The sequence below is a fragment of the Mastacembelus armatus genome, chromosome 15, assembly GCF_900324485.2.
Source record: "Mastacembelus armatus chromosome 15, fMasArm1.2, whole genome shotgun sequence".
NCBI lineage: Eukaryota > Metazoa > Chordata > Actinopteri > Synbranchiformes > Mastacembelidae > Mastacembelus > Mastacembelus armatus.
The window spans coordinates 18,227,412-18,239,044 of record NC_046647.1 but is presented as its reverse complement, the minus strand read 5'-3'; the positions used below and the strand labels follow the sequence as shown (position 1 = coordinate 18,239,044).

Below are 11,633 nucleotides of genomic sequence, written 5' to 3'. Positions count from 1 at the left end.
TGAAAGTAAGATAGGTATATAGAATAGGTAAATAATAGATGCTGGAGATGAATTATTGAATGAATATACTGATGCTTTCTTGCTCGGGGAGATGAGCTCATTCATGAAAAAGGAAAGATGAAAAGAGAGAAGGTGATAGAGAATACTATGTCAGGTTTCAGTTTATAGTTTGCTGAAATATAACTCTACCACCACATCCTCACTGAAACTCACAGACATTGCACATCAGCTACATCCACCAGTCCGTTCACACTAGTACATTCAAACTAGCAAATATGTACGTTATGAAACTGGCATGTTTCATATAATTAAAACTAAACTAAAATGTATTTCAGTTATGTTGGAGATTAGTTTTGTTAACTACTTGACACTATAAATCAACTTGATTATTTCAGGTCTATTTTGCTGATAAGCTACTGGGTGCCTGTAATGAAAATGACTTTGTTCAGGGGCCCCCTAGGAGGTTCTTCTGGTTATGTTTCAATTTTATTTTGTTGGAATTTTAGGATGTACATAACCAGTATTCATTTCTAGTTTTTGAGAACATCATAGTACATGCTGTACTTTAATTATGTAGGGGGAAAGAAAGTTTCACTGAATGTGCCAAAGTCAGTCAGTCAAATGGAAACACTTGCTTCTGGCTGCTCACATAGAAACTGGAAATTATACACAGACAAGACACCTCCCATCCCCCACACATTCCCTTGTAGGTTCCCTATAATGCCATACTTTTGAGCTGACAGGTGACAGAACAGTCTACATCAACATAAGAGTACTCTCTTTTACTGCACACACACACATACAGCATCTGTGTTGCTGTACAGTAGCTGGCTCCAGATATGCCAGGGCTGGACATGCCCAAAAGGCAGAGCCTGTTCCCTGTCACCTGTCAGCTGGTGGTAGACAGTAGGATATGTGTGTGTGTGTGTGTGTGTGCCAAATGCTATACCTGTGCCTAGCCTTGTGCAAAGAGGGAAAAAAGCTTTTGTAAGACTTTCTAACCTGGATTAGAGTCTTGTTTACTACTTATTTCCAGCCTAACATTCAGTAAGTAAGTAAGTAAGTGGATTTAGTGTTGGGTATAGTAGCATGTCACAGGACATGCCAGGGAAGAATAAAGGAGACACGAGGAGGCAGCAGCCTACCCAGGATGGCTGGCACTGCAGCCAGGGGTGGGGCCAAGACAGCATGGCACATGTCAACCTCAGACCCCCCTCCTCCTCCCCTTTTCCCCAAGGGCTCTGACAGACGGCACGGGAGCCCCCTGGCCCAGCGAGGGGTGGACAGCCATCTGACAACTCCCCACCTGCATGACCTTTAGCATGCTTGACCCCCTGCAGGAGACAAGCACCTTAAAGCAAACAGCCCTGTGGGAGATGCAGACATACAGCACAAACAGGAAGACACACAAACAGACAGACATGTACAATACACGCAGACTGGAAGAACTTTAAATGGAGGGACTGTTAGTCATTTATACCTGTTTGTGATGAGTTATTCAAATCTGGCAGGGTGCTTTCCCCAAAAAATAAACAAAAAGAATCTAGCTTAACCCTCTGATACACCCAAGCACATTAACATTCCCATTGACTTTGGAGCTGCATCAGAGGGTTAAATAACGTCACAGGTTTTCATCATAACAACAGTTTGTTCAGTTATTTCAACGCCAGGAAATTCTACAGATAAACTCAGTTTTGAAATTGATCATCTATATCTGGAGTGAACAGACCATCCAGTATCACTAGGTGATGCTAGAAATGTGATTGTTCACTCCTTTAGTCTGAAATTCATTATTCGTCAGTGAACATAACTACATTAAGCAACTCAGTGGCGGCAATATAAAAATATCTACGGTGGCATATTTGAGAAGGCTCTATTGGAAAGTTGGAAACATGGACATATTACAAATATTTCCATTTCTGGGACTGGACAAGATAAATCATCATGTATGGCAAAGTAAAGAGAATAACGTTGCAATAGAGTGTTTCTATACTGATTTGATTTTGTTGTTGCCTTTTCAATTGGTTTCTAATTACATGATATGAAAAGGTTTGTACTGTGTATCATCTCATGTAAAACAACTCATTAAACCCACACTGTAAATTCAGAGATTTAGTCATCCAGACTAAACAAACCTTTAATGCATTGTTCACTTGTTTCAGACAGAAGAAATTATTTAAAAAAGTAACAAAAAGGGAAGACAGAAAGACAACACTCACTGAAACAAGAAATCTAAATAAGTGAGGAATGCATTAGAAAACTATGACAGGACTGTACTAACAACATAAAGATCTCGGTATGTTTTACATTTGTAGACCATCTTTGCATAGTTAGTGCAGTTGGTAAAATGTTTTGATATACATGCTGGTCTAAATCATTTCCTGGTGCTTTTCAACTGTATGGTCATATTGCATAATCCTCCCAATAATCTAGAAACGTTGTATACAATTACAGTTAGCCAAATAATGTGTAAAGCCGCTGAATAAAATTGAGAAGCAAACCAGACTATTGAAAAATACATTTTTTATGTTTTGATTATTTGGATTGAGGACAAACGTGCTTGCGTCACCAGTGACATCTCGTAATGTACGGCAGCGCTCGTGCGTCCAGTAACGTTACGTCATCAACAGTCGACGGTGATTGGGCGAGTAAACGTGAAGTTTTGGTTTGCGCGGATTTAGTAAGTAACAGTTTGTTCTTTTTACAGTATTAACATTTAAGAAAAGACTGACATTGACAGCAAAGCATTTCTGTTGAACGTAAAGTAATTAGAAATCACTTCACGCACATAACGCTAACGTTAGGTCTTCATGCTTCATGCGTCCTACTGACGTAACTTTTATTTGTTTAACTCTTAGGTGATCTCTTCTCCAGACAGACCTCTTCTGTGTTCTCAGTTCAACCGCGGATGAATCCATTAATTAGACGGAGACTACCTCCTTCCGTGAGGAGTCTCCTGACAGACATCGGTCCAAAGGAGGAGTGGACCGACACCGAGTCCGATGCAGAGACCAGAGATGGGATTTTGCTCCCGTCCAGACGAGCCGCTTGTGAACAAGAGGAGTTTCTCACGCTGGCCAAGACACAGGAGGCTGCAGAGGATGGGTCTAACGCCAGGAGGAATGCAGTCTGCATGCTGTGTGAAAGTAAACCTTCCTGCTACACCTGTCCTCGGTGTAATCTGCATTACTGCTGCTTGGCCTGCTACCAGAGCCCAGCTCACTCTGGGTGCTCTGAGGAGTTTTACAAGGAGTCTGTACTACAGGAACTGAAGCAAATGGGGAAAACAGAAGGTGAGGGAAGGAAGAAAATGCAGGAGATTCTTGCAGGACTTAAACAAAAGGCAGAAAGGACAGATGGAGGGATGGAAAGTTTGTTAAAAGAAGCAGGCATTGTGTCAGATGACACAGACAAAGAAGGAGGAGAGGCAAGAGAGAAAGTTGAGGTTGTGGAGCTCCTATCCCAGTTAGCAGAGCTCCAACAGTCTGGAGAAGGAAGTGCAACAAAGGTCGAGGCTATTTTGAGAAAATTTGAAGAGATTGGAGGAGGTGAGATGCTGCCTGGAAACATAGCTGAGGATGCTGAAAGTGCAGAAAGGGATCTGGACTTGGCTGATCGGCTCTCAGGGCTGGATATTGATAAACTTTCAGAAGAGGAGCTATGGGAACTTCTCAGCAGCAAAGAGAAAGAGATGTTTATGGGTCAGATGAAGGGTGGAGCTCTTGGCAGGCTAGTTCCCTTGTGGAAGCCGTGGTGGGAGGAGCATGAAGAGGGAGGGAGACCACTGGTGGAGGTGCTCGAGGAGGACGCGAACAAACTGGAGGGAGAAAGTTCAGCAGCTGGGGATGAACAGGGTAGTGATAATAAAGTCAAAACATCACAAGAGGTGCTAGAGGGCAAAACAGGCACAAAGGTGAAAACGGTTAAAGGAGGAAAGGCAAAACACACAAGCAAAGGTTCAGTGTCAACAGTTTCCACTGTGCCTCCAGTTTCTGCAAAAATTCCAAAGTTGAGTTCCTTATGTGCAAATCCATCCCCACTGGTATGCTATGGCTTAGTCAATGCACTCTTTGGATACACCTTCACTCTGTTCTTATTTAATGGTGACACCGATTCATTGATATTTGAGTTCTGTGACATGGTTCTTGCTCTGTCTGAGGCACTAAACTCAGGCAGAGTGTTCAACTCTGTCCGAGAGGCTTTGGACTGTGGAGAAGCTCTCGTTTTGGGGGGAGGGTACCTTGACAAGGAGGATCCTCTGGCCCCAGTCAGAGCAGTGGAAGCCGTGGCTCACATCATGACAGGCAGAGACAGAAAGGATACATCAGGATACTGCCTGGCAGCTTTGAGTCAGCTCCGCTCAGCGCTGTCCCAGGCCAGAACAGCCCTGTCTAAAGAGGGAGAGGAAGGGGCAAAGAGACAGAAATGCTTCTTAGCAAGCAAGAAGTGTGAATTCTTTCAGGCCTGGGTGTTTGACAATACACACCAGATTCATAGACTAGCTATTGAGTTATGGAGCGAACACAGTAGAAGAGAGAGTGTAAGGATGAACATGGATAAGGCAAAGACTGTAGTTGAGAACTTGAAGAAAGGGAAGAAGACTCATTTAATTGAAGAACTGAGCTGAAGTCTTTCCTGAACCTAATAATCGCTGTCAAAGTTAATGATGTAATAAATAATTATGAAAACCTAAATAACCTTCTCACTGTGAAATTCAATGACTAGAGGTTTATTACTGGTCTGTCTTTAATACACTGTGGTCATGATGAGCTTAGTGATACAAATAAAGTCTATCAATCACTTGGCACAGAAACAGTTGTTAATACAATATATAAGCAGACGTGTTGTATTTAATGATTTCTTGCATTGCATATTGAAATTGTGGGATAAGTATTTACCAAGCACAAACATTCAGAAAGAGATTTCCAAATTTAGTTATTTACATTTTTCTTCAGCCTGGTGGTGTGGACCATATGAACATCAATGCATTTGGTTTTTAGAACTCAAGGTAGATGTTTAATCATCTAAAGAATGGTTTGTCAAACAAAAGCAGTCTGTAGGCTTCAGAAAATAATAATGGCAGTGTCTCATTATTTTCTGACATTTTATACACTGTACATCAACAAATGAGCACAGTATGAACTAAACAATAAGAGGGGTCCACAAGATGCAAGGTGGAAGACCTGAAATAATTCCTATTTCCATCAGAGCTACATGGGGAATTTGGGGCTGCTTTTTCAGGTTGGTGACCCAGTGTTGTACTGGACTAAACTATTAAATTGTACAGTTTATTCATAGTCATCCGTATTAACAGCCCAGTAACATATATATAAGCTATATGAACATTTTACTAGTGTACTTTTATTTAAAGTAGGGTTTTTTAAAAAATGTATGACATGTAGTGTTTGACACGCTGCTAAGTTGGAGTTCTCGCGATTCTTTCTTTAACCGGTCACGTGGTGTGTGTGCCCTTTCACGCTGCAACAGAAAACATGGCTGCGCTCTTGAGATCCGCACGATTACTGAAATTTTCGCCTTCGGGCTTACTTCAGACCGCAGGAACCAGAAGAACTGGACCGTTGTACAGTCGCATGTACAGCGGAGCTCTCGGTACCAGAAGAACCGGAGTTTGTTTTCGACAGATCAGCCGTGCTTCGGAAAATGTGTCCAGGTATCATGCTGCCTGTGATCCACGCGTGGATCCTTAATGTCATTGAGATTCAGTGACACCACGCACATATTTACACGAAGATGACCTTCATTAGTAAATGTAATATGTTGACACATGTCACATGATGTGAGAATGATGTGATCATTAGTTAGCGTTAGTCTGTAGGTGGAATAAACAGATCCATTATGGAAGATTAGCATCCAGGCTAAGCGAGTGATAGTTAGGTCACAGTAGATGATCTGGTCAAATCTAGTGGTGATGTTTTATCACGGGAGAGCTAACTGGTCGTAGGCCAAAAGTCGTGTTAAAGATGGTGGATAGCAGCAGGTAAGGTTTGTTGTGCTAGGTCGTTTTCTCTCAAGGTCATAGATCTTGACAAAACCTGCAGCAGTCTGAGCTGTTTACACATCCAGAGCTGAGACTCTCTTAATGATTCCCTGGCATGTGCATTCAACACGCCCTGAATTCTTGAGTCAGTTTGGGATAGCCACAGAAAAATCCTTCATGTCTCATATGCTCACAGAATAACTGTTTATTTCTCTGTTTTGTTTTGTGTTTGTGAATTGTCATTTCATGCTTTGTAACCTTTTACTGTAAACCTCTGCAGAGATGTGTGGCCATATGCAGTGGGATGTGTGCGTAGCTATGCTGTGGTCACAGAGCAGAAGGATGAGCCCAGTGTCATGGTGCGCTCCAAGCAGGCCCAGCAGTTTGACTGGGCTCTGGCCAAGATGGACAGCTCTGTGAGGAGGACTGGGCGCATTACCAAGACTCTGCTGCTCCGCATCTTCCATGATTTCTGCAGGACAGGTACATAAACTGTAAACGGTCAAGAGACGGATGTACAGATGAATGTCAGATGAAGGAGTAGACAGTTTGACCAATAAAGTCAATGGTCATGCGATCACTGTGGAAGACAAACCAGACAGACATGTTTCACAGTGGTCTCAAGTGTATGAGTGAGGAAGGTTTACTGCATCTTCACACTCAGATGGAACCATCAGAGTGGAACAGCTATGTTTTATCATGTTTCCTCTACAAAAATGGAGCATGGATCCAATGCAGTTGCTATTTAGTTTATTTGAGTTATCTTATGGTTGAGAATAGTATTGTGGTCCTTCACTCTACAAGTATCTTCGCCTTGTGTTACTTTCCAGGTTACCCCAGTGGTAACCAGGCCCTGCTGCTGCTGCGTAGCTGTGGGTCTTTACTGCCTGAGGTGCCTCTGGAAGAGCGCACAGAGCTGGCACACCGTGTGTGGCAGAAGCTACAGGAGCTGGGTAAGAGGCTGCACCAGTAGCAGCAACAAAACCATCATGTTATCTAAAATATTGCTCTGCTGTTGCTGAACTGAGAAGTATTTGATTATGGTTTTAAGTATTTTAATTATTGGAAAAGTTTTTGGTTTGTTTTGTGTCATTTTAAAGTACATCATCATGTACTGTATGCATGTTGTATACATAAGGTTCATGGGAATTACCTGCATGTTTATACAATATGCAGTAGAGGATCACTGTGTGTTATAGTCATGTTAAATATGTGCATCATCCTTCCCAGGTGCACATCATGATGTTAGTCACTACAACGCTTTGCTGAAGGTTTACCTGCAGAATGAGTTCAAGTTCTCACCCACTGACTTCCTGGCCAAGATGGAAGCAGCAAATGTCCAGCCTAACAGAGTAAGTACCACAGTGCAGGGATCAGTAATGGTAGGAAATGCATGTTTAGGTTTCATCATCCTCAACACTGCTAATCATCCAGAGATAGACATTCCTGTGAAGATTTTGGCTCATTTGCATAATTATTGTGATTTTTTTTTTTTAAATGCAGTTAAATATTTCACACTGCTTTAAATAAAAAAATAGCAATAGCAAATAGCAAAAATACTTGGAGGAGAACTGCACTTTTACACTGTGAAGGTGTGACAGTTTGTATACATTTTTATTTTTTTGCCCAGGTTACCTACCAGAGACTAATAGCAGCCTACTGCCAGAATGGAGATATTGAGGGAGCCAGGTGAGTAACCTTTCCATTCATCACACCTAATACTTGATAGATGGTTGTAATCATTCTCTAAAACTTAGTTTTACTTGAGCCTATTGGTTTTATTATGTATGTTATGAAATATATTACTTGATTTCTTTTCCCCCCCTGATGGTTACAGCTTCAATCCCTATCATTATTCCATTCTTGTCTTTAGATGAGAAGCTAGTTTGCCTTGATGTTTACCTGTTTTCTGTCTCTTTTGCTTCCTCAGTACCATCCTAGGTTTCATGAAGAGCAAAGATTTACCCATCACTGAAGTTGTTTTTAGCTCTCTGGTGACAGGCCATGCTCGTGCAGGGTGAGTGTCACTGCTTTTGTTCTCTTAATATACTGTATTTAATCACACATAAAATGTCAGTGTTGGAAGAGTTAGATTTTAAACACACTGTCTTTCTTTATCTCCGTGCAGCGACATTGAAAGCGCCAAGAACATCCTGTCTGTGATGCAGGGAGCAGGAATTGAACCGGGTCCTGACACTTATGTGGCACTGCTTAAAGCCTATGCTGAAAAGGGAGACTTTGACAGCCTGAAGAAGGTGTGTTTGTTTATTCACTTGGCTGTCAAGAAATGTTTATTGTAATTTTATACACTTGTTTGTATTTAATGAACAATGGCCTTTTTAAGTTCTTCTCTGGTATTTTACTTTATCTTTACTCTCGCCCAATCTCTCTCCCTCTGTTCTGTCCATTCCTTCTGTTCCTCCCTGTCATCCCATTGATCCTTCTCCCTGTTTTTCCTTCCTCTTTGTTTTCCCTGCCTCCCAAACCCACACCCATCTTTCTTTCTTTCTTTCTTTTTCTTTCTTTTTTTCTTTCTTTCTTTCTTTCTTTCTTTCATTCATTCATTCAGACTCTGGAGGCAGCAGAGAGTGCAGATTGCAGTCTAATGGACCGAGACTTGATGCAGGTGATCTTTGCTCTGGCCAAGACTGGACACCAGCAGCATGTCCCAGAGATTATTCAGCGCTTGAGGCACGAAAGCGGTTACATTCCAGGTACACATGCACACACACCTTGTGTGTTTTTCCTGTGCTGTGGGCTTCAGTAGCCAAAGTAATATCAGTCAGAGAGAGTGCTGGTTACTGTGTTTAAAGGTACTAAAATTTGTGTTACATTGCTTGACATTATTATAAAAAAGTTAAGTTTTATAGCTGGTACTTTACTGTAATTTTCTTTGCCATCTGGAAAGAGAGTACACTATGCACTTTTATACTATTATAAAAATTGTTGCATTCATTAGTTAATAAATATAAAATATTAACTAATTGGATGTGTGTGTAATCATATGAGCCTGACAGTTGTCCTGTTTTGTTGGTCCTTTTGTAGATGCCATGAACTTGTGTCTCAGCCTCATCACCCAGGGCCAGGAGGATATAGCCTTTGAGGTCCTGAAGAATTTCCCCGTCTTGCAGTCTGACGGCTTGAATGGTGACTCCCCCAGCCTGGGCAACTTCTTCCTCAGACACTGTGCCAACATGGAGACGGTACATAGGGAAAAAATCACTCACTGCCTATCTAGTACAGTCTTATTACATGTGTATATAACATGCATGGAGAGCGTTAAATGTTTTAATGTGTTCCTGTGTGCACAACAGGCAGTGGAGAAGATCTGCAGCTACTGCCAACAGCTCCAGGAGTTAAATCTGCACACTGCACCTCTCAGCTTTACTCTGTCCTGTGCTCTAGGAGCCAATAAGACTGGTACAGCTCATGCTTTTATTTACGTGCATTCAGTTGATGTTTTTTAAAAAACAAGATGAATACCACTTGACCTGTGTTTAAATGCAAATGATAGGAAATCATTGAATTGAAACTGGAAAAGCTTTTGAAGTGAATTACACTTTTTTTTGCAGCTATGTCCCTTGAATTGATGAAGATTATGAAGGAGCAGGACTTACCCATAAGGCCACACTACTTCTGGCCCCTCCTCACTCAGCACGTGAAAGAGAACAACACAGCTGGTAAGAATGGGCACACACACACACACATACAAAATCAGAGCTTTTCTGATTCATATCTAGTTTTTAAGTTGAAGATTATTTTTTCACTTCAAGGCTGCAATTTCAATATCGGTATCACTAATAGATTACTTTAAATAGTTCAGTAACTGGGAATTTTCACAGTATATTAAGGACAGATGCTATCAGAAAGTAGATAGGAGTCAATCTTGAAATTCAAAGCAAGTTGTTCACATGCTGGATCCTAAAGCCACTTTAGCCTCATATGAATAATCTCATGTGTATGTGAAGATCCACTAGGTGCTATGACATCCCAAGAGAGAAATATGACTACAAGCAGTTTCATCCAGTCGGATATGCAGAGCTTCTTGTGTGTATTAGCAGTTTATGAGCATGTGTTATTTTTGTGGCATAGAGAGGATTATGACTTCCTCTTTCATGTGTACCAGAAAAGCTTTAAAAGGAGAATTTCCCTCAAATATTAATGCCTTACTGAGTGGCCCAACTGGGACGGATTTCACTGGGTTGGAGCAGTCGAGGGCAAAGAGGTCTGATCCCTGTGTGAGAGAGTTAGAACGAGAAGAGATGAAACACATATATACACACTCACTCACAAACATGCAGATCTCTCTGGAGAGGTCTAGGAATAGATTGCAAAGTTTAGAAGAGGTCCCAGCCTCCCTTGTCTGCCACACTCAACAGATATGCTCCGGACACTCTGACTTTGAGAAAGAAGTGCTCAGACATGAATCTCATATTTTTTTTAATTCTTTTTCCTGATCTCCAAACATATTGAGACCCGTGTCTACAGTCATAGTTGCCCATGGTGTGCTTCTGTCAGATTAGGAAGTTTAAATAATAAATGCTGTATGATATTAGAGTTTTTCCAATCCAAAGTGATCAACTGTCCAAAACCTGCTGAAAGGAGAAAGCACTGCAGTGTGTGTGGATGGTTGATCTGGTGACTGTTGTTCCTGTGAGAGCTCAGTAGCCTGGAGCACATACATATCCATATACTTGGATGCACATACAGCCCTGGGGCTGAGGGGTCAGAGGCCATAACGCTCCACTGCCATTCCTTAAATCTTTTATCAAACTAAATTTGTTTTTCATTCCAAATTTTCGTCTGTCCATCACTTCTGTGCATATTTTCCACCAGATCCCCGTGTTGAGCCCATGTTTCTACACATATAGCCAGCCTATGTAGAACCTGTTTGACGGCACACACCGACCCAAGATACCCGTGTGTCTAGCTGTTAATATAAAACAGGACCCTGGTTGGGCAGCATGTCACATTTAGGTTTTTGTTGTCTGTGGCGCTTTTTTTTTTTCAGAGGCATATTTTTAAATTCAGTTTTTCTTCCTTTGAAGATCAGAGCAGTAGCTTGCAGAACCTAACCAAACACACACTTACTGATACAATAGGAAATTACATTTTATTACTTATCTATATATTACTCAGTTCATGTTTATGTAGTTGCATGCCTATATAGTACACATTTCATGTGGCATCTCCAGTGTATGTGATGTAATAATAACTATCGTCAAATCTTTTTACTTGTAACCTTTGTTGGTTTATGGTTCCTGTTCTTCACAGTTTATGTACAAAGTCAGACAAATACCTGATTGTTGTCAACAGAACGGTCGTTTCCCACTAGAAAAATGGTGTTGATGTCTTTAAGTTTTTTTAAGACAGTTTAATAGCTCAGCAGGTGCAGTTTAGGAGAATCTTTCTGTCTCTGCTGAAGGAAATAGTTATTTCCTTTTTCTTGTTTTGGTAGCTATGAGCTTGTAGTGGAAATCATCTCAGTGACAGATAGCTGGCATTTGGAGACATGTCAGAATTCACAAATCACTAGTGAATGTACCCTGTCAAATGCGTTCAGCAGTAGCTTGGCTTTTAAGTGCTTTATTTATGCAGAGCTCTGGCTCTCTCTGCGGGGTTTTTAGAGCAATTA

General features: G+C 41.3%; 2 protein-coding genes across 3 annotated transcripts in view; both read left to right on the top strand.

Annotated features, from left to right (window-relative positions):
- Nucleotides 1-2,609: 2,609 nt before the first annotated feature.
- Nucleotides 2,610-4,691, top strand: znhit2 (zinc finger, HIT-type containing 2). Of its 2 annotated transcripts, none has more exons than XM_026309448.1 (2): nucleotides 2,610-2,680; nucleotides 2,859-4,691. In XM_026309448.1, the coding sequence occupies exon 2, from the start codon at nucleotides 2,909-2,911 to the stop codon at nucleotides 4,625-4,627; it is 1,719 nt and encodes a 572-aa protein (XP_026165233.1). In that variant the 5' UTR covers nucleotides 2,610-2,680; nucleotides 2,859-2,908; the 3' UTR covers nucleotides 4,628-4,691. The 2 variants fall into 2 exon arrangements, with proteins under 2 accessions (XP_026165233.1, XP_026165234.1); XM_026309449.1 differs by having other exon boundaries at nucleotides 2,635-2,680; nucleotides 2,875-4,691.
- A 780-nt stretch (nucleotides 4,692-5,471) lies between these two features.
- lrpprc (leucine-rich pentatricopeptide repeat containing) overlaps nucleotides 5,472-11,633 on the top strand; it is a 44,920-nt gene continuing 38,758 nt past the window's right edge. The window contains exons 1-11 of the mRNA XM_026309151.1: nucleotides 5,472-5,671; nucleotides 6,279-6,481; nucleotides 6,829-6,951; nucleotides 7,229-7,350; nucleotides 7,629-7,687; nucleotides 7,929-8,015; nucleotides 8,127-8,253; nucleotides 8,568-8,712; nucleotides 9,044-9,201; nucleotides 9,313-9,418; nucleotides 9,571-9,678. Of these exons, the coding sequence (XP_026164936.1) occupies nucleotides 5,493-5,671; nucleotides 6,279-6,481; nucleotides 6,829-6,951; nucleotides 7,229-7,350; nucleotides 7,629-7,687; nucleotides 7,929-8,015; nucleotides 8,127-8,253; nucleotides 8,568-8,712; nucleotides 9,044-9,201; nucleotides 9,313-9,418; nucleotides 9,571-9,678 (1,417 nt within the window). The 5' untranslated portion in view covers nucleotides 5,472-5,492. The remainder of the gene's footprint in view (nucleotides 5,672-6,278; nucleotides 6,482-6,828; nucleotides 6,952-7,228; nucleotides 7,351-7,628; nucleotides 7,688-7,928; nucleotides 8,016-8,126; nucleotides 8,254-8,567; nucleotides 8,713-9,043; nucleotides 9,202-9,312; nucleotides 9,419-9,570; nucleotides 9,679-11,633) is intronic.